This window comes from Euprymna scolopes, chromosome 32, assembly GCF_053919585.1.
Source record: "Euprymna scolopes isolate OS-2025 chromosome 32, ASM5391958v1, whole genome shotgun sequence".
NCBI lineage: Eukaryota > Metazoa > Mollusca > Cephalopoda > Sepiida > Sepiolidae > Euprymna > Euprymna scolopes.
This window is the reverse complement of record NC_136513.1, coordinates 5,863,060-5,888,690: the sequence shown is the minus strand read 5'-3', so window position 1 is coordinate 5,888,690 and position 25,631 is coordinate 5,863,060. Positions and strand designations below refer to the sequence as shown.

At 30.2% G+C, this 25,631-nt stretch overlaps 1 protein-coding gene across 3 annotated transcripts in view; it reads right to left on the bottom strand.

Annotated features, from left to right (window-relative positions):
* The window catches only part of LOC145256195 (HEAT repeat-containing protein 5B-like), a 292,341-nt gene that overhangs the window by 54,316 nt on the left and 212,394 nt on the right, over window positions 1–25,631 (bottom strand). Inside the window, exon 16 of one of the 3 annotated variants that reach the window (XM_080114803.1) lies at window positions 19,905–19,937. The exons of 1 other annotated variant lie outside the window; for it this stretch is intronic. In XM_080114803.1, coding sequence (XP_079970929.1) covers window positions 19,905–19,937 — 33 coding nt within the window. Of the gene's footprint in view, window positions 1–4,034; window positions 4,077–19,904; window positions 19,938–25,631 lie in introns of all 3 variants that reach the window. One more of the 3 variants, XM_080114802.1, reaches the window with a different exon arrangement.

Here is a 25,631-nt window from a genome sequence, read left to right as displayed (position 1 = left end):
TATATATATAATCTGTTGCAAGATTAATCTTAAATGTTATATTCATGTTTCAGAAGACAAAACTTCCAACCTTTTTCAGGTATATCTTTCCAAACTTGAGAACCTACTTGAACAAAGGAATCTTAATGCTGAACTTAGGAAACCAGTACACAATTTCAAATTAAATCCTTTATCTAATTCACAGAGGTAGATTGTTCTCATTCTATTAACCATGGTCAGATAAAAAAAAGTTAATTTGTCCTCAGTTGTTATCACTTACTGAACCTTCAATATCCAGAAGATTGTAACATAGAACTGATTGTTAATAAACGTTCTTAGCAATTAGGCATATATTTTTTTTAAAATAATATTCTGAAGATTTTGTTTTAAATTCCGAGTGGAGTTGTGATTTCATGATAAATATTTTGTAGCGATAAACTAAAAAATAGCCACAAGTTGAGAAAAAATTAATAAGCAATATCTGATATTTTTGATATATTTTTTTTTTCACTTCAGACATTTTGTTTGCATTATTATGATGAAAACAACAATAAATCAAAATTTTAATGCTTCTGTAGCATTTTGTTTAGAAACGTGTTTGGGAATTCAAAATACACACACAAAAAAAAAACACACATAAAAAAACAAAGTTAAAAAAGAAAAATGATAAAAATAAAAATAAAAACAAAAAATGACAAAGATGAGTGTGGCACAAGTCGAGAAATAAAATTCATTAGAAGCAGATATTTTTTTAGTTTTTTAATTAAATTAAAAGCAACTTGTCTTTTAATGATTTTAGATAGAAAAAAAACAAACAAAAACAAACAAAAAAAAAACACTTTTGAACGATTCAGACTTATCACCAACCAGTTGATATTGCCCTTTTAGAGTTCATGTTTTTTTTTTTTTAGAAGAAAAAAATGCACCTATTTTTTTTTTTTTTTTATAAAGCATAAAATAAACCACTAAACACCTATTTTAAAGGGAAACTAAATGCATCTAATCTTGTTGATCGCACTAATTGGTTCACTCAAAAGTTTTCAAGACTATTCAGATTAAAATCTAAAAGACCCCCCCCTCATGTCTGTGCTTAAAAAAAAAAAAAAAAAAAGTACTTTTTAGGTCTCACAGTAATTTCTGTGTGAGTGGTGTTGGCAGTCATTATAGTAAACATTTACAGGCTGATATTGAATAGGTTCTAAAGAAAATACTGGTTATGAATAATACATTGTCATCAATAGTTTTCTTCCTACAAAGTCAATATTTGATTCTAATTTGTTAGTTCTTTTAATTGATTGTTGCAGCATGCTGAACAATGAAGTCTAAATTGATGTAATTCCTTCTAGAGATTATTTTGACATGATCAGAATTATTTCCATATGAATGCCACTTTACAAAAGGGATATAAAAAAAAAATCACGGCATAGTAAAAAAACAAATTGCAATTTCTAGTAGGCACAGCTTTATATACAACTTTATATCAAAAATTATTTTCTGTAGTTTTTTTTTACTATGAAGGCCAAAAGCCACTGGAGTAAAAGGTTAATGAGATGAGAATGAATAACTAAAAATGAGGAGCATTATGGAAGTACTAACATTGATTAATGAGATGAACTGCAACAAGAATTTATTCATACTGAATTTAAAGACCACCAAATTATAATTAACATAAAGGAAACTATAAAGAATTGAATTATTTCAGAGATTGGCTCAACAAGAATTTGTTAACATTGATTAAACTTGAAAACGACTATGTTGTAGTCAAACAGAAATCTGTCCCACAGTATTATGTTCCACAGAGAAGTAGTTCCTAGAAAGAAACTTTGCTTATGAAATGGTTGTAGCTAGAGGAGTTATGACATGAATGTTTTACAAAGTGAAACCAGGGATTGAAGTTCAGTAAAACACCTATAATGATGATAACGACAGGGGAAAGAAAGGCTAACAACGGCTCTTCTGTGATAAAAAAAAAACAAAAAAAACATTAGGGAAGAGAAGAGGACATTTTCCACTAGATTTCGAAGTTGATTTTGTACTTTGTCAAAGCAGAAGAAAGTGTTCTGAGTGACATAACTTGACCGAGTGCAAGTGACAGTTGAAAACAAACACTTTAAATAAAGTCAGAATATACACATTCGGTTGACAGTTTGAAAGTACTGAGATTGTACATAATATATGACCATCACGCTTAGAAAAAGAATTTTATAAATAATACCAAATAATAAAATTGTTTAATTTTTGGTATTAACTGCCACATTTCAATCAATAGGGCCTTCCTCAGGCATATTATGTTGAATGGTACAACTGAAATTCATGAAAACTGAAAAAAATATAAATTTTATTTTTGATAGAATTTAAAAAATAAAAACATTACATTTTCATGTTTCACATTTTTATATTTAAAAAAAAAATCTTAATTTAAACTTTTGTTCACCACAAACAAGGCACTTTGTTCACAGCAAATAAGACATATTGGTACTATGTAAGGTGCTACAGTGATTGGGAGTCAGATTTATAAAGGGTCCCTGGTACTCCATTTTAGGACACAACTGTTATTATACAGATAGAGAATAGCATCAGAAGTATTTTTTCGAAGCGGTAGAAGAATAAACCATCTTTTTCAGTGACAGATTTTATATGTATTCCATTTCAGGTTTGGAGCAAAACTCAGTCTTAGAAGTTTATACAAACAACAAAAAACATTCATTTCAACTGGGATAATGTGAGGATCTGAGCACTAGCAGTAAAATGAGATAACTTTGGTTTCAAACGTATTTAAAGTAACATGCCACTTTTTAACATGTTCCATGTTGGAAGAGAGAGAATCAAAAACATCTTGATCCTTAAAGCTCTTTCTGTTCACAGATGGGAATTCCTTGCAAAGAAATTCAGTCTAGGGAAATTACACCTGATCTTAGGCACAGAAGGAAAAAGGAGAATTTTTGCATTGTGGTAAGAAAACGAGTTCTTGCTTTGAATGTTTACAAGGAGGAACCAAAGACTGGAGCTTAGTCGAGTACCTTGCACGAAAATTACAAGTGAAAAGAGAGACTAACAATGTTACTCTGTGAAAAAAGGGGGTTGTAGGAATATAAATTCTTAAGTTGGACTCAGTGATTTCAATAAAACTGTTTAAAGTACACTGCATGCTCCTCTGATCATTGCCAATATCCCCATGTACATCACTTTAACTACATCTGTAGATCAAATTTAAACTCTGTAGTTGCTTAAAGAAGGTCAGTTTAATTTTCTTATGTGTTAATTATTAAAAAAAAAAAGGTTAAAACAAATTGCACCTCTCTTCCCAACCAAACTATCTGGTCTAAAATAGGAGTAATAATTTTTTGATAAACAACGCTTCTGTTATCAAGTAGTTTTTATTTTATCTTTAGACTTTATCATTATTTTGATATTGCATAACACTTCCAAATTGAAACTAAACAATTAAAGTATTTTAATGAAACACCCGAAAGAGTAAATTTACATTATGTAATGATGGTAGTTGTTGATTTGTTTTCCACTGCATCAAAACGTGGCCCAAGATAGAGAAAACCAGATTCCCTCGAAGGGACATTCTGGTTAGATACAAAAATTGCCATGAATGAACCTGTTGACATTCCCCATAAAGGGCACCTAAGGTACCCAACAATAAATCAATACCCCTAGGATCAAGCCAGACCACATCCCAACAAAAAGTAGTCTGGTGTCGTTCCATCAGCCAATGATTTGTTGGAAAGATTTCTTCTGGAGGAACTATTTTCAAAGGGATCTTGCACTAAAATGTGCATACCATCTCGTGTGCCCTCACAATACACATGGAACTTACTAAATGTCCCCTGTGGAGAGGGGGAGTACTGTCATCTTTTGAGGATCCCTGCATATCCCCCTGCTTTTTAATCCGGATTATGTTATCAGTATGATTAGAAATTAATATATTTAGTGGTGTCAGCAACACAAGAAGAATGGCATTAGTGTTTAGTATGAAATCTTTGCAATTAAAATATTATCACAGATATTGTTAATCTTGTAAGTCAAAATCAAAATCATTTGTGTACCTTTTCAGTACTTTTATGAAGAAATTCTTCTCTTGTTATTTCCTTGAAGAAAAAAAAAATACTAAGTTATAAAATTTAATGTAAAAGTGATTGTCTGCCTACACGTGTGTGTGTGTGTGTGTGTATTTATCTCGTTTTCAGCAGACACAAGATTAGGTGTGATTTTGAAAAGACAAAGGTCATAGAATTAGCAAAAAATACCTGAGCAGCCTTCTTGGATTGGTACCTCAAGCAATTAGCAATAAACTAATCCATTCTCAAAGAGAAGCCTGAGAGGGTTGACCCAGAACTGCCAAAAACCATATTGTAACCAGACAGAAGACTTCCTAGCTTAAAAATAGAGCAAACTTTTCCGGACTGTCAAAGATGTATTCTTCTACTCGTGATCTTTCTCGTTGAATGACTGCATCCCTGGTTGTGAAGAGTAGACACATCTCACAGTCACTCACCATAATTTACATAATCTGTGTTAACAGACTTTCTGTGTGTAATGCACTGGCAGCATACTCACCTCATATACAAGTGACTTGGGTTTCAAATCCCAAGTTTTGATACATCCTACTGTAAAACCCAAAAGACAATAAAACTTGAGTTCAGAACTTCAGGTCTGTAGTTTTCATGATTTGTGTGGGCTACAGTGTTATGTCCGAGTGTACAAATATATCAATTGTTTCTATTCATTTTTGAGAATGTACACAGTTATAGTAGATAAAACTTACCAAACATTAAAAAAAAAAAAAGGTTTATTAGTGAATAACATACCACAGTCTCACTGAAAAATGTGTCCAATTAATAAAAAGCATATTTAATTTATATTCCTGTTTTTCTGCTTTTTATCACTCCAATCAAAGGTTGCTTAAGCTGTTTTTTTGCATTAATAAAACATTATGTCCACAATGTTTCTTTTCTCTTATTAACATTCATACTTGACTTATAAAAAATAAAACATGGCAATAAGAGAATCATTTAATTCACACTAACCGTTATTGTTCTTATTTTATGATTTCTTCATTTCTATTCATTTTTTTTTCTCTTAACGAGTATGTATTTCTCATATCCCCATCCATTCTTATACATAATAGTATGAACAGCCATCATTGGCAGGTGGATTCTTGATCCTATCCCTGACTCAATAAATAGCAATTTTATTCTCATTTTAAACTAGCAAGGCTACTCAGCATTGCCAGAAGAAAGCGTGTAACATTTCTATTAACACTATCTCTCCCTTTTTCCCTTCCCATTGTCCACCTTCTCTCTCCCCACCCCTCTTCTGCCTCTGCCCATTCCTCTCTCTCTCTCTAGACACACACAACTCATTTTTATAGATTCCTCAAAAAATACTTCCTTGATTAAAAAAAAAAAAAAAAATCAGTTACTTCCCTTTAGTACATCAAAAACCGATCCCCTGATGAACTCTTATTAGTTTGGCATCAAACGAAGATTATTTCCTACATTTTAGATATTGTTTATCCGAGGTAACTATAATCAAGAAAATACTAACTTTCTTTGAGGGTGTTTGTTTGGCATTTTTTTTTTCAGTTGTAGTTGGGCATTAAATCCTTTATATAATAGATAAAGAAAAAGGTTGATAGGTGCAAACGCAGAACTTATGATATTGTAAAACTTACTAATATAAAACATGTACCACCATTCGATTGTTTATAACATTACTAGAGAAAAGTTGTATTCGATCTTGGTATAGTGCTTGGTTTTCAATTATATCGTTGCACAAAATAAATGTAATCTAGATTATCAATGAAGTTTGATGCTACAGTTTTGATACTAAAACCTTTTCAGGTGGACCCAACTTGAAAGAACTCTTTAAAATCTAAACTAACTCAAAATGCATGTAATGACGTACTTTGTAAAACTCGACAGTAATCTGGGACAAGGAATAGCAAACTTAGTTGAAGTCAGTAAATATCAAGGTTTTATGTAGGACATGAAAAGAACCGGGAATCTTAGAAATATATCCATCATTCCAGTAATAGAAGTAAATGAACTCATGAAAAAGAAATTCAAAAACTACCAGGTGAAGATAACCAGTGAACCAAGTGTAAGAGAGATTCAAGGAATTGCGCTTAAACAGAATCCCAAAAAATGATTACTGTCTACATACACACACATTTTATTTGCCTTCTCTCCAGCTGGTCGAAAAAGTTGAAATAGGTGAATGTCTCACATATGATAGGATGCTTCATCCTCAACAAAAATGAAGAGAGTAAAAAATTTATTAATACTGGGTAAGAAATTTTCATTAACATACGGTTATGGTTGGTGAGGATATTAAAGCATTATATATATATATATTACTAATATTAGCATGAACTTTGGAAATGACCAAGAACTTTTTTTATCCCTTACAATGATTGATTCTAAGATGAAAAACTTTTCACTGGTTACCAGCTAGAAAAAAGGGAAGAAGGAAAAGAGGGAGGGGAGGGGTCTAGCTCATTAAGTTCATTTTAAATAAATCTCATCCAACACTTCTTGAATTAAGACTCGTTATAAATTCTAACAAGTTAAACTACAGCTTCTACAATTTATCTCCTTCAATCAACAAACAAAACAAATTTAGAGACAGGATAGTTATTTTTACACCACATTCCAAACAATTTTGTAACATCAATATTGAAAGTAAATTTTTAAAAAATCATTCCACTTCATAGACACACCATATTTTTAATTTATATAAGTTATACTCATTTCAGAAAAAAAAATTTTACTTCATAGATTCACCAAATATTGAATTTTAATGTCTATGATCCTCCCCCCTAAAATAATAAAATAAATAAAAACATTTTTCCATGCCATAGCTACACCATGTATTTGAAGTTTTTTAACCTTTGTTTCTATTCAAATTAATCATCTTAAAAAAATCTGGAAATTAAAAACTAAAATGTCAATGCGCATATGACCACTTTTTAATTTTCAGAAAAAATAAAACATTCTTCCCATGTCATAAATGCACTACATATTTTCAATTTTAAGTTTTATGTTAATATTCACATTAGTCATCTTGAAAAAGACTTTGAACAATAAAGATAAAACGTCGATGAACATAATAAGCAATTTTTGTTATCCGATTCTTCATATACAAGTACAGACACAAACATATGATACATAAATAATCAAAACTAACATCCCAACATTTAGGCACAAGGCATTTTTTTAAGAAAAATTAATTAACAAAATATTTGAATTCCGTCATAATTACTAAAAAAAGATTACGCGCTTGCTTTAACACTGCTGCAACCATGGGTGGTGGTACTTCTGGGTGGAAATAATGGGGGGGGGGGGGAATAGCAATCCACCCCCCAAAATCAGTTTGTTGGTGTTTAACGAGCTTTCAATTCTTTTAAGGTCATCTCAGATCAAACATCCTTCCTTCTGAATCAGCTTTACTATGTTTCTTCTTCATGAAGGTGTTTTAGAATGTACGATTTGATTATTTATAATGTGCATGTGATTTTGTTTGACCTTCAAATTTTGCTATATTTTCTTTTTCTTTGGTTTAAAGGTAGTTTAAAATATTTGGACCGTTCTTTTGAAGAGAGTTTTTCAAATTGTTTACTTGGTAAAAATATAATTAACTTTCTATGCAAGTTAATTGACATTTGTTTCTTGTCAGACGTTATTTTGTTAATACTGGATTAAAAAAATATTAACTCTTTGTACAAATTCTTTAAGAAACCCTATTATTTGAGAAAAGGTTATATTTTCATTTAAATCAAAGGGCATGACAATAAGATCCAGAAGAACATATCTAACCCGCACATAAGGAGACAAAATAAACTTAGTGTTATGTAATGCATGCATTTATGGGGAGAGGGTGTTAAGAGTCAGGATACGGACATACAAATCAGAGTATACAAGAAAAGGATTTATAAATTAAAGTGGTTATATTCAAGCTCATGCATGAAAACTGAATCCGTTCCTTTACTTTCCATGTATACAGCAAACAGATATTGAAAATATGCTGACCTCATTTTTGCCTTAATACAAGCCCAGACCAACAAAGATAAACTTGAAGACAAATAGACATTGGTTTATTTTCATAATTTTTGTTTTAAATTTTATATAGTAATGTGCAAGTAATTATTAGAGCCTAAAAGCCACTCAGTAATAAGGTTGAATGAGATTATCAATTGGAATAGTATTAGGGAATTGGCTTAAATGAGTAAAATGGGCAAAATTTGATTGCAGCTCAACAAGGGCAGGATTTGAGAATGACTACAAGTATTTGTTCACATTGATTAGAAGACGATTATGTTGTAGTCAGCAAAGAAGCATTTCTGTGGTTCCACAGATAAGTATTTCTTGAAAAGAAGCTTCGTTTATGTAAGTTCTGTTAGGTTCTATGTTCAAGAAAGTTCTTTGCAGTGGTGGTAACTTGATGGATACTTGTTGTGAAGGTTTTATGGAAGAGGGGAGGGTTCAAAGATTGCAGTTCAGTATAACACTTACCAGATAAAGACTAGCAACGTCTCTTTTGTGAGAAAGAGACTAAAGAAGAATAGAACATCCCTCTCCAAGTTACAAAGTTAGTTTTACACTATCAAGGCAGGAAAGAATGCTCTGAGCGACACCACCCAGATGTGACAGTAATACTCCATCTTAGAACAACTTTGAATTCTTCTTTAGTCTTTTCGACACATGGTTTGTATTCAAGATTAGCAGTGAATGCAAAAAAAGCAGATAGTTTTCTAATAACTTTCTAATATAGGGGAGAATAACACATTAAGTCATAAAATTTCCACCTTGAGTCTTGTTTAAGATGACTAAATCTTTAAAAAGATTCATTACCACTTTATTTACAAGCTAAAATACCCACCATATGACTAAAATAATAAAAAAACAGCATCCTTTTTATTGTCAACCAGTTGTCCCCACACAACACTGCCTAGTAGTATATTTATTTGCAATTTCTCAGCCACCCCCGTTTTTTTTTTTTTTTTTTTTTAAAGACTATAGCAGGTCTTTTCTCCAAAATAATATTTTTTCTAATAAAAACAAAGTAACTGTATGGACAAATAAAGAGTTATTATGCCTTTCTTTTTTAAGATAACCTCCATTTAAAAATAATTCCTGCCTGGCCAAAGTATTTTCTAAAAGGAAATAAAGCTAATTACATTGGATTTTGGCAACAAAAGTGTGAAAACTGATATAGGTATAAGAGAATGTATATCTATTGCATCAGGTCTTCAGACAGCTGTCGACAACTTTACAAGATGCAACATCCTATTGTATACAAGAGAGGCAGTGTACAAAATACATGCTCAACCTTGTACTCTTGTATAGATGCAAGACATGCTCTATGATGAAATATTAACTGCGCTGTAGTAAATTGAATAGAGAAAATTGCTAGTTTCAATATAAAAGTTTCCACAAGAAAATTTCACATGACATTTCAACTGATACAGCCATGTCATCAACCATAACTAATATAAAATACTCTGTCTGTCTGATATCAATATTGAGGGCTCACAGCTGATAAGTGGCGGCACAAGCAGCGGTAAAAGACAAATTGGAAGTTATTCACAAAAATCCTAACCTTGGCATGTGAAATGAAAATGAAACATAAAAATAATTAACATGCTACAAAGATCCACAAGAAAAACTAACAAATCAAAATTGAATATCGATCTTGTATAAAGAAAGTTATCAATGATAAAGAAACAATAAAAAGATCTACTTTACTTTATATACTAGGTTTTCAAGTAGGAGTGCCATTCATTGAATAAAGTGAAGGTTTGAAAAAAAGCTAAAGTTCTATTATCAACAGATGTTATTCTCACAATATTTTAATCAATGTAACCTCCAACTCTTCAAATGCATCTTACTGAACTCGGAAATCTGTATGAAATTTCGAATCAAACTCTTTACTTGATCCATCAGCCATAGATAGAAGTCTCAAGTAATTCATAATTGAATTCTAAATATTGCCTGTACTAGGGATTGAACCTTCAATCTCAAGAAGATCATCACTTAAAACTGATTATTACTTAGCACTTACAGAGGTTCTTGTGAATATAAGTACTAAGTAATAATCAATTTTAAATGACGGTCTTCTGGGAGTTGCAAAATCAATCCTTAGTACGAGTGATAGATAAATAGTTGAATTTGGTCACAGTATCATAAATAAAAATAAAGGACATACAGATATAATACATTCCATCTAGCGGAGATTTGCTCAGAAGTAATAGTGTTAGGTTTTGAGTCTTGCTGGGTTCAGCCATGCTGATAAGTTGTAAGATGACAAAATGCATATATCTCCAAGACTTGTTGGATGAATTAAGGATGGAGTGTTTTTGATAGATCTCAAGAGAGCTCAAAATGCAAATCACGAACAAAATTCCGAAGAAAAACATTGAAACCAATATTTTAAATGCATTTGCATTAGAATTTATTTTACTATTCGAACTGGACTCAAATGCTTTCTAATGGCTTATCATGCGTTTGCTTAGTAGTAAGCTATTAAAAAGCATCTGATGAGTTAAATTCCAACAGCAAAATAAATTATAATGTAAATGATTTAAAATGTTAGTTTAAGTTTGTTCTTAACTTACACCGAAATGAACAAATGTGACTTTTCTTCCACTTATACTAACTACATTAACATCAAAAGAGCTTACGCTTATTTAATTCTAAGATACATCATTGCAACTTGAAATACCATATATATATATATATATATATATATATATATATATATATATATATATAGTAAACTGCAAACACCATCAATAAGCTTTGGACATTCTTAGTTTGCATATTTATTTCATGAATAAACTAATATTCTGTAATATACATTTTTAATTTGCATTGTCATAATTTATTATATGAAATTATTTAGTTGATAGTAAAATCTGATGTCGCTGAGAACAGATACTATACTTTGCTCTTAGCCTAAAGTCCGAGGAATAATAAAAAAAAAATGATTTTATGACGAGGCATTTTTAAATGAATGAAAAAAAAAAACAAAAAAAAACCTAATATGTATTTTCTTTTAATGTGAGTGGGTAGTGTAGTATCAGTTCTATTGTCACAAAATCATACTTCTAGGAATTATCTCCTCCATTTTATGGGGGTGAGATTAATTCTCACAAATTTTATATCCTCCATTGGGGGAAACAATAATATAATATCTTGTGTTGTCAGAAATCATACTAGAGACCTTGTCTTTTTATGAGGGATCCTCCCAGGTATTACCTCTTTTTTCTTAGTGGATGATAATGTACTATCTATTCGATTATAATGATATAATTTTCTCAGTCATTACCTCCTCCTTTGCGTGTCAATGCAGTATTTGTAAATTCAACATATGTTCCTAGGCAATCAAAAATATGCACCTGGAGGGAGTATATATTTGCTAGTGTATATATATATATATATATATATATATATATATATATATATATATAAATAACCTCTAATGAAGTGTAGAGAGTTCAGTTAGTAAGACAACAAAATGCTTGTAAAAACAATTCCACACAAAAAAATGAATAAAAAGGATAATTGAATATTTTTTGTTGCAAATGTCAATATTAATCATCATGATTGGATGTGCATTAAGTAATTCTGACACATTAACATGCCCTCTTATTTGATTTATACAAATGCGTCATTTGAAATTTGTTAGTTTCACATCCAAAACCTTAAAAGCTGCAATCTAACATTGAAATATTTTTTCTAGGAGTTTGCAGGGATTCCAACTGAGATTGAAGAGCATTGGCAAGCATGCTTTTCATGCAATAAGGATTCTTCAAGAATGAAAAGAAAAAAAATTGCTGCTAATGGTGCAAACAATAATCCAATTTCATGCTTGTTGTTTGAGGGTTGTTTTGGTTTCCTTGAACTTGTGGTCGTTAAAATATTAAAGTTGATAACATTTAAATAATTTTAAAAATAATTATATCACAAAGATGTGATGAAATAAAAACGTTTCCTTTTTCAAAATTTATAAAATAACAATCAATCAATTCTATCATTCGAACTGCTATTCACATCTTGATTGCTTTATTCAGAACGTTTCACAATAAAATTGTCTTCCAAAAAATTTTAAATTAAGGGAAAAATGTTTTATAAAATTTTTAAAAATCTTGCATTTAAAGGCTTCTAATTTTCAATTATTTTAATACACATTACACACACACACACACACACACACACACACACACACACACACACACATCTTCTTTGATTGGCATTCAATCTATCTTTAAAAAGAAACACTGGTGGACTATGGAAGTTTTTTAACAGGTAGTTAAGGATACAAATGTTTTTATTGAAAATGTAACACTAATTTTTTTTTTTTTTTAAATCTTTATTTAAAGAAATCCAATCTGCGATTATCAATGTTTTGATTGTATAGCAATGAAGAAACAGCTGCAATTTTTAAATTAAAACCAATTTGCTTGATAAAAGATTTTTGGCATTTGAATCTTCTATATTACCTCATGTATATACACATAATATGATGTATTGCATATAGATTTTTAGTACTTACTTCAACAGTGCTGAATATTTGAGTAGAGCTTTGTAGTAAAGTAGGAAAATATATTTATAGCAATTAAGCTATGTAGAGGCATCCACGTTTCATCTTAGCGGGAACTGCTGAGCAAAGTGCATGGATATTTTTTTTTTGTGTGGCCTTAGGCTGAGGATTTCCCTTGAGGATGAAATGTGGGTGCCTTTGTGTAGCCGAATTGCCATAAATATATTGTCATATTTCTACTGAATTTTTGTTTGAAGAGCAAAAAAAATAATAATAAAAAAAAGTATAATATTTTCCAAAAAGTATATACAAGAGCACACAAATATTAGCTCAATTATCACTAGAGAAACCTTAGAATCACCTTGTCCCTTTACAATGTGAATAGAAACTGGAAATTATGTTTAAAAGAAAATGTCAAATCATAAACTTTATAAAGCAATTTAACTAATAAATAATAAAAACGAAAATTGATCGTTAAATGTAGACATGAAAATAAATAACTGATTTGTTATTTAAGCATCAATTAAATAAAAACTTATTCGCTCAATCTTGCATTAGTAGCCATGGCTAAAAAGTAATGTGAAATGCAATTTCATATTTAACTAGTATTAATTCATCCGGCACACGTTTTGATTGATACCATTTGTATATGTTTCTGATGATCGGTCATACAGCAAAACTGCAGTAAAGTGTTCAGCTAAATACATTGCTTATTGATATAAGCTAATCTAATCAAATATAGAGTCCTGTCAAAACTATGCTAGGTTAATTTTCTTTTCTGATTATATATAAAAATAAAAAGACAGGTGAAATTTGTATCCACCGAGGAAAAAAATCCGAAGAATCTGTTTATGTAATAATGCTCAATAATAGATATTTAATATTAGTTATACAAACAGATGCTATACATCTAGTGCGGAGGTTTTGATCATAGCTTTAATAAGTAATACTCTTCATATTGGAGAAAAAAATAAATACAAAGACTTAAAAATTGGACGTTTTCCAACCTGATGATTAAAGTGTTACTTCTTAAATCTATGATTGAAGCATTTCCACTGAATCTTTAGTTTTGATATGTTTATATAAACAAAACAAACTTTAATGACAAACATTTTTACTTTTTATGTAATTTTTTATCTTTTAAAAGAATATTGATGGAATGAGTATGCTCCAACTCTTATACTTTATATTAAGAAATAAATTAACAAATGTTAAATTATTAAATAAATTATGAAATAGACTAAATTTTATTTGTAGAATTTTAAAACAAAAAATCTTGAAAGAAAAATGAAACAGAATGTATTGAATTATCTATACAGAATACAAAAAGAAAAAAAATACTTGGTAAAAAATAAAATAATAGAACAGAAAATTGGTAAAAAAAATTTTTTAAATAAAGAACCGTGACTAAGTTTCAAGATATTTTTATAATAATCAAAACATGCAAAATCCATTTCCATATGAGAAGGAGTGAACATGAAAAATGTATTTTGAGAGAGAGAGAGAGAGAGAGAGAGAGAGAGAGAGAGAGAGAGAGAGAGAGAGAGAGAGAGAGAGAGAGAGAGAGAGTGAGAGGTGGTGGTGGTGGTGGTGGTGGTGGTGTGGGGGGGGGCAGACAAACAAAGAACAAAAATATACATATATAAAAGTAGTAAAACACAAATCCACGCAAAAATAACCACACAAAAGACAAACACACAAATGTACACACAAAGAAAATTGCAAACTAGACATACACAAATAAAAATTAAGATGTGTCTATTCAATTTGAACATTTAACAAAATTTTCAAATTGAAATGTGACAAATGGACAGAACTGCTTAGAGATCTTTGGATGCATCTAAAAATGTTACTTGACAGTTCATTGAACATTTTCGATTATTTGAACTACTATTCTCAACATTTCAGTCAATGTAACCATCAAACTTCGTCAGATGCACAACATATTTATATTTTTAATTTCTAAAATAAAGACGTTTTTTTTTTACTTTTTATGGATACCCAGTGTGAACGAGGCCCACCACAATATTGTAAAAGACTAATAAAAAAACATTTCCACCATTGTATCCTTTGTAAAATGTTACTTGGGAAAAGTTGTTTGATCTTGGTATAAGCCTTTGTTTTCAATTGCATCCTTGCTAAGCGATAATAGGAATCCATAATTGAACACTAGTAACTTCAGATGGAATCAGAGGGAAATTGGAATGGTGCCATGAAATTCCTTGAAAAATTTAACTCTTATTGGAATTAATTTGTATTTTATAAGTTAACATATCAATTTCTATAAAAAAAACAAAAAAACAAACAAAAAAAAAACAGACAAGTTTCTTTTTTATATAAAGATGCTTGTAAACATATGAAAAGACAAATATACACAACTGAAACCACACAAAACATATGAACAATGAAATGTAGACACACACACAAATTGTTTTGTCTGTTCTACAACATATCAATGCTTTGGGAGGGAGTTAATCCTGAAACAAATTCATTGAACACAAGTTACTATTTACCCATAACTGGAGAGAGTGTGTTCAAATAAAAAATAAAACACATAAATACAAAATCACAAATATTAACATTCATACACACAAAGAAAAACATGAAAAACAAAACGCCATTTATAGAGAGACACCGAAAAAAGAAGACCCTGATATCAACAACCATGAAAATGTAGCAAACTAGAGAACTCCATTAAGAAAAGAGATAAAACCAAGAAAAAAAAATCATCAAAAGGAGAATCGTGTGGGTGGGGGAGAGAGATGGGGAGAGGATAAAGGATTATAGCCTGCCTCATCTGTTCTCAGAGAGAGAGACAAGTGGTTCAGTCATCTATTCTTGAGTAGGTCACTTTGTATATTGGGACAAATGTCAAAGTATCTTGGTCAGTCAGTGAGAGCAATGAAGGAAGCAAAAACAAAGAGCCACCTAAAGTCATGGTAAGAGATTTATTTTGGTGTTTGCTAACTTAATGGATAAAAGGTTTAAAGAACAAAGAAAGCATTATAGAATCATTTTTAGAAAAAAGGCATAATGGAGGCTTATCTGCAAATGCACTCGAAGATGTAGACACCCTTATATGATTTCATTCTAATTTGATAGGGAAAGATCTTATATATAAACACTTATGTACGTCAATGGAAGTGTTACTGACACAAATTATGAGCTTGGCATGCTGAATTCCAGGTCTACTGAAGCTGTGAAGTTATTTTTATACATTTTCGAAATATATGAATCCACTTTTATGCTTTATTTTATTTTTCAAGATATTACAGCTATTTCAACCGTCTTTAATAGCTATAATACCATTAAAAAAAAAGGTATTTATAAGATCACACCTAATTTAGTAAAAGACAAACAAAAAGATCTACCCCTATTCTTTTCTTCATGTATTGGTATGATTAAACATACTATACTTTTTTTTTTTTAAACATTTAATGAAAATATCTCTTTAAAATATCTTAAACACTCCCAATATATTTTAATTAAATACTTCTCATCTTTAGTTACATTAAAACATCCCAATATTTTTATGCTGTTGAAGAAATCATAATTTTTCAAGGATAATAAAGATGTCATCTATAACTAAAGAATGGCGGTCCCTACTGAACAATTGCTGGTGAGGAAGCAGAAGGGGGTTTCGCATTTGAAAAAAGTTGTTGTTATAATAATAGTATATGTGTTAAAAGAACCATAATATTTTATGTTTGTACCCTTTAATTTTTAATGCAAGTATTATCACTTCGCAGTAATGTTTTTCAAATACAGATATAGAACAGATATGTTTACTTAAAGACAAGTGAATGCTGAATATCAGGTTTGGAGTATCTGGGACATAACACCTGGTCAGAAGAAATAAAATCTGGCTGACCTTCACCCGAAAATACCAAAAGATTTGATGCAAACACCTGCAAAGGTCATCTTCAAAAATTACCTGCAGACGGAAATACACTCATCAGTAAATAAACAATAAAATAAATGGAATCCAAGTTCCAGAGGGAGTGGAAATAAATTGACTACATAAGAGAAATCCTAGAATGTGCATTGCAATTCTAGATGTTTAAAAATTGATTTTAGTATTTTATTCAACTTGGATATCAAGTAGATATTCTAAAATGTTTTATATTGTCAGTTAATATTTACGTTCTTTTTCTTTCAGTAAATATTTCAATCCATTTGTATACACAGGTGGTCTATGGATTGCAACGCCCTCAACCTACAACATTTTGTACTTATGACGCAGTTCCAGGGTTTCAGATTTCCATGTTTGCATGCAAATATGAATTCGATGCAGATGTAAAAAAAACGTCAAGTGGTGCAGTGAAACACAATGTTTACATTCTGCTTTGGAATTTCCGTTTTTTTTTTTTTTATTGCAGTTTCATTATTTACATTAATTCCCATTATTTTATACTCATGCTTGTCCGGTGGTTTTCTTGGGAAATCTGTATTTGGATGACGTGGATCATCTGCGTTAGCATAGGTGGATGATGTATGCACTTATTTCGGGGTTTTGAAAATCAAGATACAATTCATCATAAAGAACTTATCTCCATCGTAACCCTGGATATAGAGGACATGTTATTTTTTGATTAGTCCTTAGCACACACACACACATATACTAGAAAAACACAAAGAACGTGGCCTATAGAGTTATCGATAGAGCCAAGATTAGATTGTTTGAATCAAAAGAAAAAAGTGACTTTGCAAAATCAGTTAAATTTTTAAAATAAAATTTAAAATTAGTCTCTTTCTGTTTACTTTATCTTTACCCCATTCTCTCCCCCAAAAAAGGGATAACTATGATATTTCGCTTTATTAATGTAAATAATTAACTAAACCAATTTTGATTTATATTTAGTTTTATTGACTTTAATTTATTAAAACAAAGAGATTGAAGTGAGAGTGATAAAAACTATAAAATGAGTCCAAGAAAATAGTGAGAGAAGATGAAAATGATAAATAGAATCTTAAAGATTGATGAATTAATTGCAAATTAAAGCTCATTAGAACAATGTGAATGGATTTTTTTCAGAATCCCAGAAGAAAAAAAGTTTTTAGTATGATATATATATATATATATATATATATACTAATAGACTTCTCTATAAAAGGTGATGGTTTTTATTTGTCAAATATTAAGAAATTCATTATTTTTAATAAAAAATCACACATTTCATGATTTTTTTAAAGTACAGAATTCTATCAGCATAAGTATAAGACCCATTTTATCATTCATGATTAAAAGGAATAAAAATTAAAAAGCCAATCCACAGGTTTTGACCTCACTCTACAGATTTTTTTTTTTATAGTTAAGCATGAATGATAAAATATGTCTTCCCTTTAAACTTTCAGAAATATATTTTATATATATACATACACATTCTTTCCCTAATAATGGTTGGCTTAATGATAGAGTAGCGGACTTAAATCCCAGTTTCTAATCTCACTAAATCAAGGCATACTGAGGAGTTGTAAAATGACGAAATCCATGTTTGTGAATAATTATACCATATGTATACACTTTGATATGAAAGTATCAGATTCGTAAAGAGAAAAATTATTTCAACTTAGCATTTAGGAAAAATGCTTTTCCATATAAATAGTTGAATATTTGTGATACTTGAATATACACAAAATTATATCTATAAAAGCAATATACTCCTTCCACAAGTGGGGTTCGACTCAGTAATAGAGCATACATAGCTTGATGTATGGAGCTACCATAGAGGTATAGTACATTTGCAAACCAGAGAGCTGCATCAGTCACGTGCATCCAGACCTCTAGAAGCAGTGAACACATCAGAGCAATGGTCTTCACTGATCAGCAAAATCTAGTGAGACAAATCAATGGCAAATGAAGGTCTTTTACTTTCTTAAATGTGCTCCTCTTGTGGGTGTGGGCTAGAGTAGCAGACTGAGGCAGTTTTAGAATACTGGCTTCGATAACAACAGCATCCGATGGACGTTCTACATAAGGGACAATAGTGGTAGCTAACTGTTCATAAGACTGACACCTTGAATGCGGAAAGCAATGGCAATCAATTAGACCTAATTTTTCTTAGAATGACCATTTCAGGGTTGTAATGAACAGGTCACACTAATTATTTTGTGTGTATGTGTGTGTGTATGTATATATATTATGTATAAAAAGGGTGTGTGGGTGTGTATATATATATACACACACACACCCTTTTTATACATAATTTTTTACATACAAACTAATTAACATACACATACTGTTTTGGTTGTATTGCTGATCGAAACAGTTTTGTTCCTTTAAGAACAAATATTTTTATTTGCACACACTGCAGCATAGATTAAAACTTTATATTTGTGAAAAAGAACTCTTACTGAGACTTGAAATCTGGGCATGACAAGATCGATATTCTTATACAATGATTATTAATTCAGTTCAAATGATAGTGACATAACTGATTATGTTGATTGGGTTTAACAGCATGTCAACACCCATTGGGTCATTTCATACAGAAACCGTGTTTTGGTTTGCAGATTCATTGTTTTGCATTTTCTAGCAGTACATTTTATAAACAAATCATATGCAAATGATCGTTTCTAGTTAATTCATAAATGTGACTAACAGTGTTCAGTGTAAGTACAGCATTATCAGATTGACACACATTCTCGTTAGATCATCACAGTTAAGAATCTTTGATTCTGGCCAATACCACACATTGTATGTTAGAAGAAAGTGATTTCTCTCCCTGCAAAAACTAGTAGAAAGTATTTCAGTATACCTTGTTTTATACGCATGTTAACAGAAGAACCACCCGTTGGGCAGAAGTTCCATTCTTATTTATGTGGTGAAACTCTTTTAGAGATTATGCTTTGTTTAAAAGCTTTATTTCATGGTATTAAAGTTGTGAAAAAAAAAAAAAAAAAAAGTGAACGCGTGCATTATAAAAATAGCCCCATGAAAGTGTGTGTGGTTGAATTAATGTTTTTTGTTTTTTTTTTAATACAAGGGTCCATGCTGCTATCATGCTTAAAATATCAAAAACTGAGGATACTCTGGAGGCAGAGAGTCAGTTAAGTGTGTCTAGTTTGATCTACAAACCTTTCTTTATGTATACATATTCAAATTGAGAAAAGTAAGTTTGTGAGAAAAATAAAAGCCAAAATTAACCTCAACAAACAATTGTTGGTTTGAATTTTAGTAAAAGAAAATTCTGTCAGATCAGTCAAAGATGCATGGCTGGTGGGAGGGGGTATTTATATGAGCAGTGGTAGTAGTAAAAATAGTAGTTATATTAGAAGTAGTAGTAGTAGTAGTAATAGAGCAGAGCAGTAGAGCAGGCAAAAGGGTCTGTCATACCAGCAGTGAAGTGCTGGAATGTACTAGTTGTACTCACATTCTCTGTATCCAGTTTACGATTAGGCTCATACTAAAAAAAGGAAGCAAGGAACGACCAACTTCAAATGAGGCTCGTCTTCGCAGTCAAACACCTTTTTTCTTTTTTAAAATCTTTCTTTAAAGAAATTTTCAAATTCTTAATATTTACTTATTAAGGGGTAAGCGGTTGCAGCAGTTGGGAAGTTTTTTATTATACATAGAAACAGAAAAAAAAATGACATGGCAAAAAAAAAAAAAAGTTCAAATAAGTAAATAATTTGAAAAAAACAAAAAACAAAATGATATATATTAAAAGACAAAAGTTTGTTCCATTTTTTTCTTTTAATAATTTTATTAAAAACTTGAAACTACTAAAAGAGAAAAAAAAAGGAAAAATAACAAGACACAATGCAATTATGTTTTACATGTTCCTCTAAAACATTTAAACATTTTTAAGTGAACACAAAACAAAGAAAAACATTAAATTAGTTTCATAATAAATTAGGTTTACTTTACCTTAAATACATAAGTCACTTTTTTTGATAATATACAAACTTTCTTGCAATAAAGATCATTCACCTTATTTTAACAGAATTCAGCACCCGACGTCTTATTTTAACAGAATTTGACTCTTCCATCTCTTTTGGCCACGTTTACCACCATTCTCCCTATATCTTAGCAAAGCTTAAGCCACAGACAGTCTTTTTGTGCCTTATTTTAATGGCATTGAAGATAATCTTTTTAATTTATTGTATACTAACATTTCAGCCCAGCGTTGCTCGGGTATTTTGAGGTGAATGTTGAGAAAAAAAAAAAAAGAAAACAAAGGTCAATTTTTTTAACTTTGACCCTTATTATGACCCCTTAAAATTTATTGTTTTGGGCTCAAATCGAGTTATTAAGTTAGATCCATGTTCAAGGAACCTATATCTAAAATTTCAAGTGTTTAGACCCAAAATTGTCGAAGGAGTTTGGTAGAGTTCTCAAAGGTCAAATCGTTGAACTTTGATCCCTTAACAGCCAAATTTCTGTCCGAAAACTGATCACAAGGATTTTCCCAAATCTCAGTACCCTGTATATCAAATTTCGAGTTATTGCGTAGAGAAATGTACACAGACACGTTCACTTTTATAGTTACATAGATAAGATGCCTTGGCTACTTCAACAGTTTTGAATACCTATACTATCATTTTAGAAGATAATTAAGAGGTCACAATTTGTTTATTTAGTATAAAAGAATCCTAAAAAAAAAACAAAAAAAAAAACAAACAAACAAAAAGAACAAACAAGAAAACTATTTGTTTTAATAGCAATTATATCTCTTTTCTTCATATATTGGTAAGGTTAAAGACTACATAGCATTTTCAAAAAAGGTTAATAGCAAAATCTCTTGATAATATTAAACACCCCAATAGATTAAGCACCTAACCTTCTTAGATGAAGCCCCTAATAAATTTATGCTATTAAAGGTTCTCTATCGATACAAGCACTTTCTCACATCTGAGGCTATTCTCCATTTTTACAAATTTACTATCAGACCTTGTATGGAGTACTGTTATCATATTTAGGCTGGTAAATCTATATTCCATTTGAGGATTCTTAAAAAAGTTCAGAAGCCAAGTTTTGTTGGCACCATCTTTTCTTTCTCTCTCACAAATATGAATGAAAATCTCTTCTATATATATTATATTCTATATGACATTGAATGGTCCGATTTATTCTCTGCTTTCTTCATACCAGCTTGTTTAACTCCTTAGTTTAGTGGTCTCCATCAAGTTGCTATTCAGATACAGTGCTAAGCTTTTTATTCTGGTAGTTTCTTTTAAAGAACTACAAGTTTGTTAAACTGTTTCTGACGTTTTTTCCTACCTATAGCCTTGGTCTTACCATTATTGCAATAACCATTTTTCATTCTTTTTAGCTCCTCACATCAAACGGCTTCATGCCTCGTCTAGAGTGATTTCCATATAAAGATAAGTCAAATGTTAAAACTTGGGTAATATACAGAAGAGCAAGCTTACCACAACTGAAAATATAAGAAATTAAGTAAAGTTCATTGTAACATACTCAGAAATACTACAGGTGTCAATTAGACTCAATGTTTAAAGAAATACCATGTCTATTTTTCAGACTATAATGATGTCAATCATCTCTTCGCACTGTAATAAAGATACAATGGCTAATTATTCAATCATTAAACATGGTTGTTGGTTCCTACTGAATAAGTGCTAAGAGATTTAATGCAGACATCTGCAAAGGTTATCTACAGACGAAAATACATTGGTCACTAAATAAAATAAATGGGGGAATGGCTTTATTGATTATGTAGATCAAATTCTGGAATGTGCATTACAGTTGTAAATGCATTAGGATTAAGTCAGCCCCAACTACAAAGTGTTTTAGGTGATCCACAAGGCACAACTTTGTGTCACACACACTTCAGCAGATGTCACTATTCACTGTGGCTTACATGTGCTTAACATGCAGGTTCAGCTTAACATGTCAGGACACTATACATGCAAATGTAGGCATAATTTATTGGTTTGAAAATAGATTCTTTTTTACCAATTGTCATAAAATTTTAACCATAGAATAGTATTATAATCTTCTAAAAACTTCCAAATTTTTGTGTTTTTTTGTCCCATAGAACCAAAGATATGAGCATTTCAATATTCAATTTGGCTACTAGTATATATATATATATATATATATGTATCTATATCACACAAACATTGGAAAGGTGCTAGTCTAGCCGCACTGATAAGTTGTGATACAACGAAACAGTACTGTATGTGGATGACTGTATATTTTAAGCCACCGCCACCACCATCCCCTTTGGGTAGAGCACCGTCATAAATGTATCTCACCTGTTACTTAACTGGCTATATAGCGAGGCTCATTGCTTGTTTGTTTGTAAATAAACAAGCATCTTGAGCATTGTAAAAACAGTGAGCGAGTGTTCATTTAAATGGACATTTGTTGAGGTCATTTGCGAGTACAGATCCCCTGGGCCGGATGATAAAACTGTCAACTATCAATGCAATGGTTGTAGGTTCAATCCCTGGCTAAAGAAAGGTGCTAGTCTAGCTGCACTGATGAGTTGTGATACTGTTTCAGTACTGTATATGGATGACTATATATATATATATATATATATATATATATAAAAAATCATGTTATTGAAAATTTATCCAAATTTTTAAAAACAAACCTGTAAGGAAGGTTTACAAAATTTTAATTATCTGACAAGGAGTACAAATAAACAAGAAAAAAAAAAAAAGGTGGTATGTATGCTTTTTTGGCAATTTTATAAGCGACTATTGATCAGAAATTTACAAATGAAGGCTTGTTGGAAAGGTAATGACCTGAATTGTGTAGTGATCTATGTAACATTTGCCCTTAGGGTCGCACATTAAGAGGATCATCCAGAGCCTAGTTTTGGCACTTTTTTACAGCTATAAAAGGTTTCGATCAGTCATTTGTTTTCCTAGTTTTGCATATGAATTACAAAATATCTGATATTTCTCTAAAACCTCCGGCCTTGATGGAGGGGAGACTAAAACTTGCTATGGTTTCAAATGATCTGAAATAACAGTAAGAGGAGACTTGATTCCTAATATTTCTCATATGTTATATCTCCCCTTTTTGGTTTTTATACATAAAGTAAATTTCACAGTGTATAAGGATTATTTGATACTGGAGATATTCATAATTGTACCCTATTTCCAAAAGACGGGAGATATAACATATGAGAAATATTTGGAATCAATTCTCCCCTTGCTCTTATTTCAGATCATTTGAAACTATAACAGCAAGTTTTAGTTTCCCCTCCATCAAGGCCAGAGGTTTTAGGAAAATATGTTAATATCACACACACACACAATTATAATCTCACAAAACATAAGATATTAACAGAAACAAAATCCTCTTATTTCATCCAATAGATCCAACTGTTGCTTGTAAGTTTTATTTGAATTCATCTAGTTTGATATTTTCTACTCAAGTGATGTTTTCAACATAATGAGGTAACTTATTTGAAAAATATAGTACTTAAAAAAAATTTTTTTTGAAATCTTTCATGCCAGTTAATTTCCAGTGCAAGAAACACTAAATTAAAAAAAAAAAAAAAAAATTATTTTTAAGGTCTTCAATCTTATACTACTCTCTAGTAAAATAGTTAAACCTAAAAATAGTAATCAATTTTTAGAATCAAGATCTTTTACTCATTTTATTAGTTTATACTCATTAACAGATTACATTCCAAATGGACTTATGTATCAAAAGTAAATTTGACCCTTTTTTATCATTCAAAAGATATAAAAAAAATGTGCTAAAATGATGAAAATAACCACAACACCTTAAAAATAGGGAACAGATTACATTAAGTGCAGGCCCCCTTTTTTAGATTGACAATGAAAATAAAACAAAGAATGTGTAAATACTATAAACGAGAGAAATAGCACAATGGATCTTTAAAGAATAATATCAGTGAATGAACATCATGAAATGTGGAGAAAAAAAAAATTTGCCTTAAAAAAAGATTTCCTTAAAGAAAAGAATTAAATGAAAAACATAGAAAGGTTACAAAAATTCCCAAAATGAAGATTCAAATACCAGAACCACATACATACTAACAGATAACCATAACACCAAACCCATTAAAATATAAAACAAAAAAAACAGTTAATAAAAAAAAACAGAACAAAAAGGACAAACAAACAAAACAAATTCCTATTCTCTTAAAAAGTAAATTAAGAAAAGTAAAGATTCCATACCTATTATAAAATATATTAAATAATTCCCTAATTTCCACAGAAAAATCAAGAAAAAAAAATGTAAAACACCAGAATGTTTAAAAAAACAAACTCATAGGAGGGAAATGATTTTAAAAAAATGAAAAGAATTTTTTTTTAAATGAATTAAAACAAAAAAAATAAATAAAAAGATTCTGAAAAAAATCCACTTAATATCAGATTCTAAATAGTTTCATTAAATAAAGAGCAGACAATATTTGTTAAAAAGGTGGATAAGAAAAATATCAAACTTGTATATATAAGAATTAATAAATGATGATAAAGAAAATCAATTTTTTTTTTAAATAGTGACAAGGAGGGGGTACTTCAGATCTCTATAAATATAGAATTGAAGGAAAAAAATCAATTTAATAAAAAATTTGTATGACCATTTCTTCTTTGTCTGTTTATCACCTCTCTGCAATTTGCATTTATAATTATATTTCTAGCTGCATTTTGATTAACTGCAATAAAGTACTGAAACAACCTTTAAGAAAATCATATCTATATTAAGTTGAATATTTTCCTGTAGCATATAAGTTTAGAACCAAAAGCTTCACATGTTAATTTGTTCTGTCAGTCACTCAATCATGCATGTTTCCCCCCAAAATATGTATCCATTTTGTTTTATTTAAAAATTTTGTCCATTTATGCTGTTTCTTCTAAATAAGTCTTTGAAAAAGAAGGTTGCAGCCATTTTCACCCCTCATATTCATATCTACTCCTACATCCATCACATTCACCAGAGACTTTAAGACTTTTCTTATAGGGAGAATTTTGCATAACTGATTATAATTACTTGTTATTGTCTACATAAATTATATTTTAAATTACGAGTTCTCCATTGTTAAAATAATTACAAATCTATATTCATCAGAATGTATTTCAGTTTCTTTATCAATCATGTGTTAATTGGAAAAGAAAATGAATTATTTTGTAACCCTTTGAAAGGA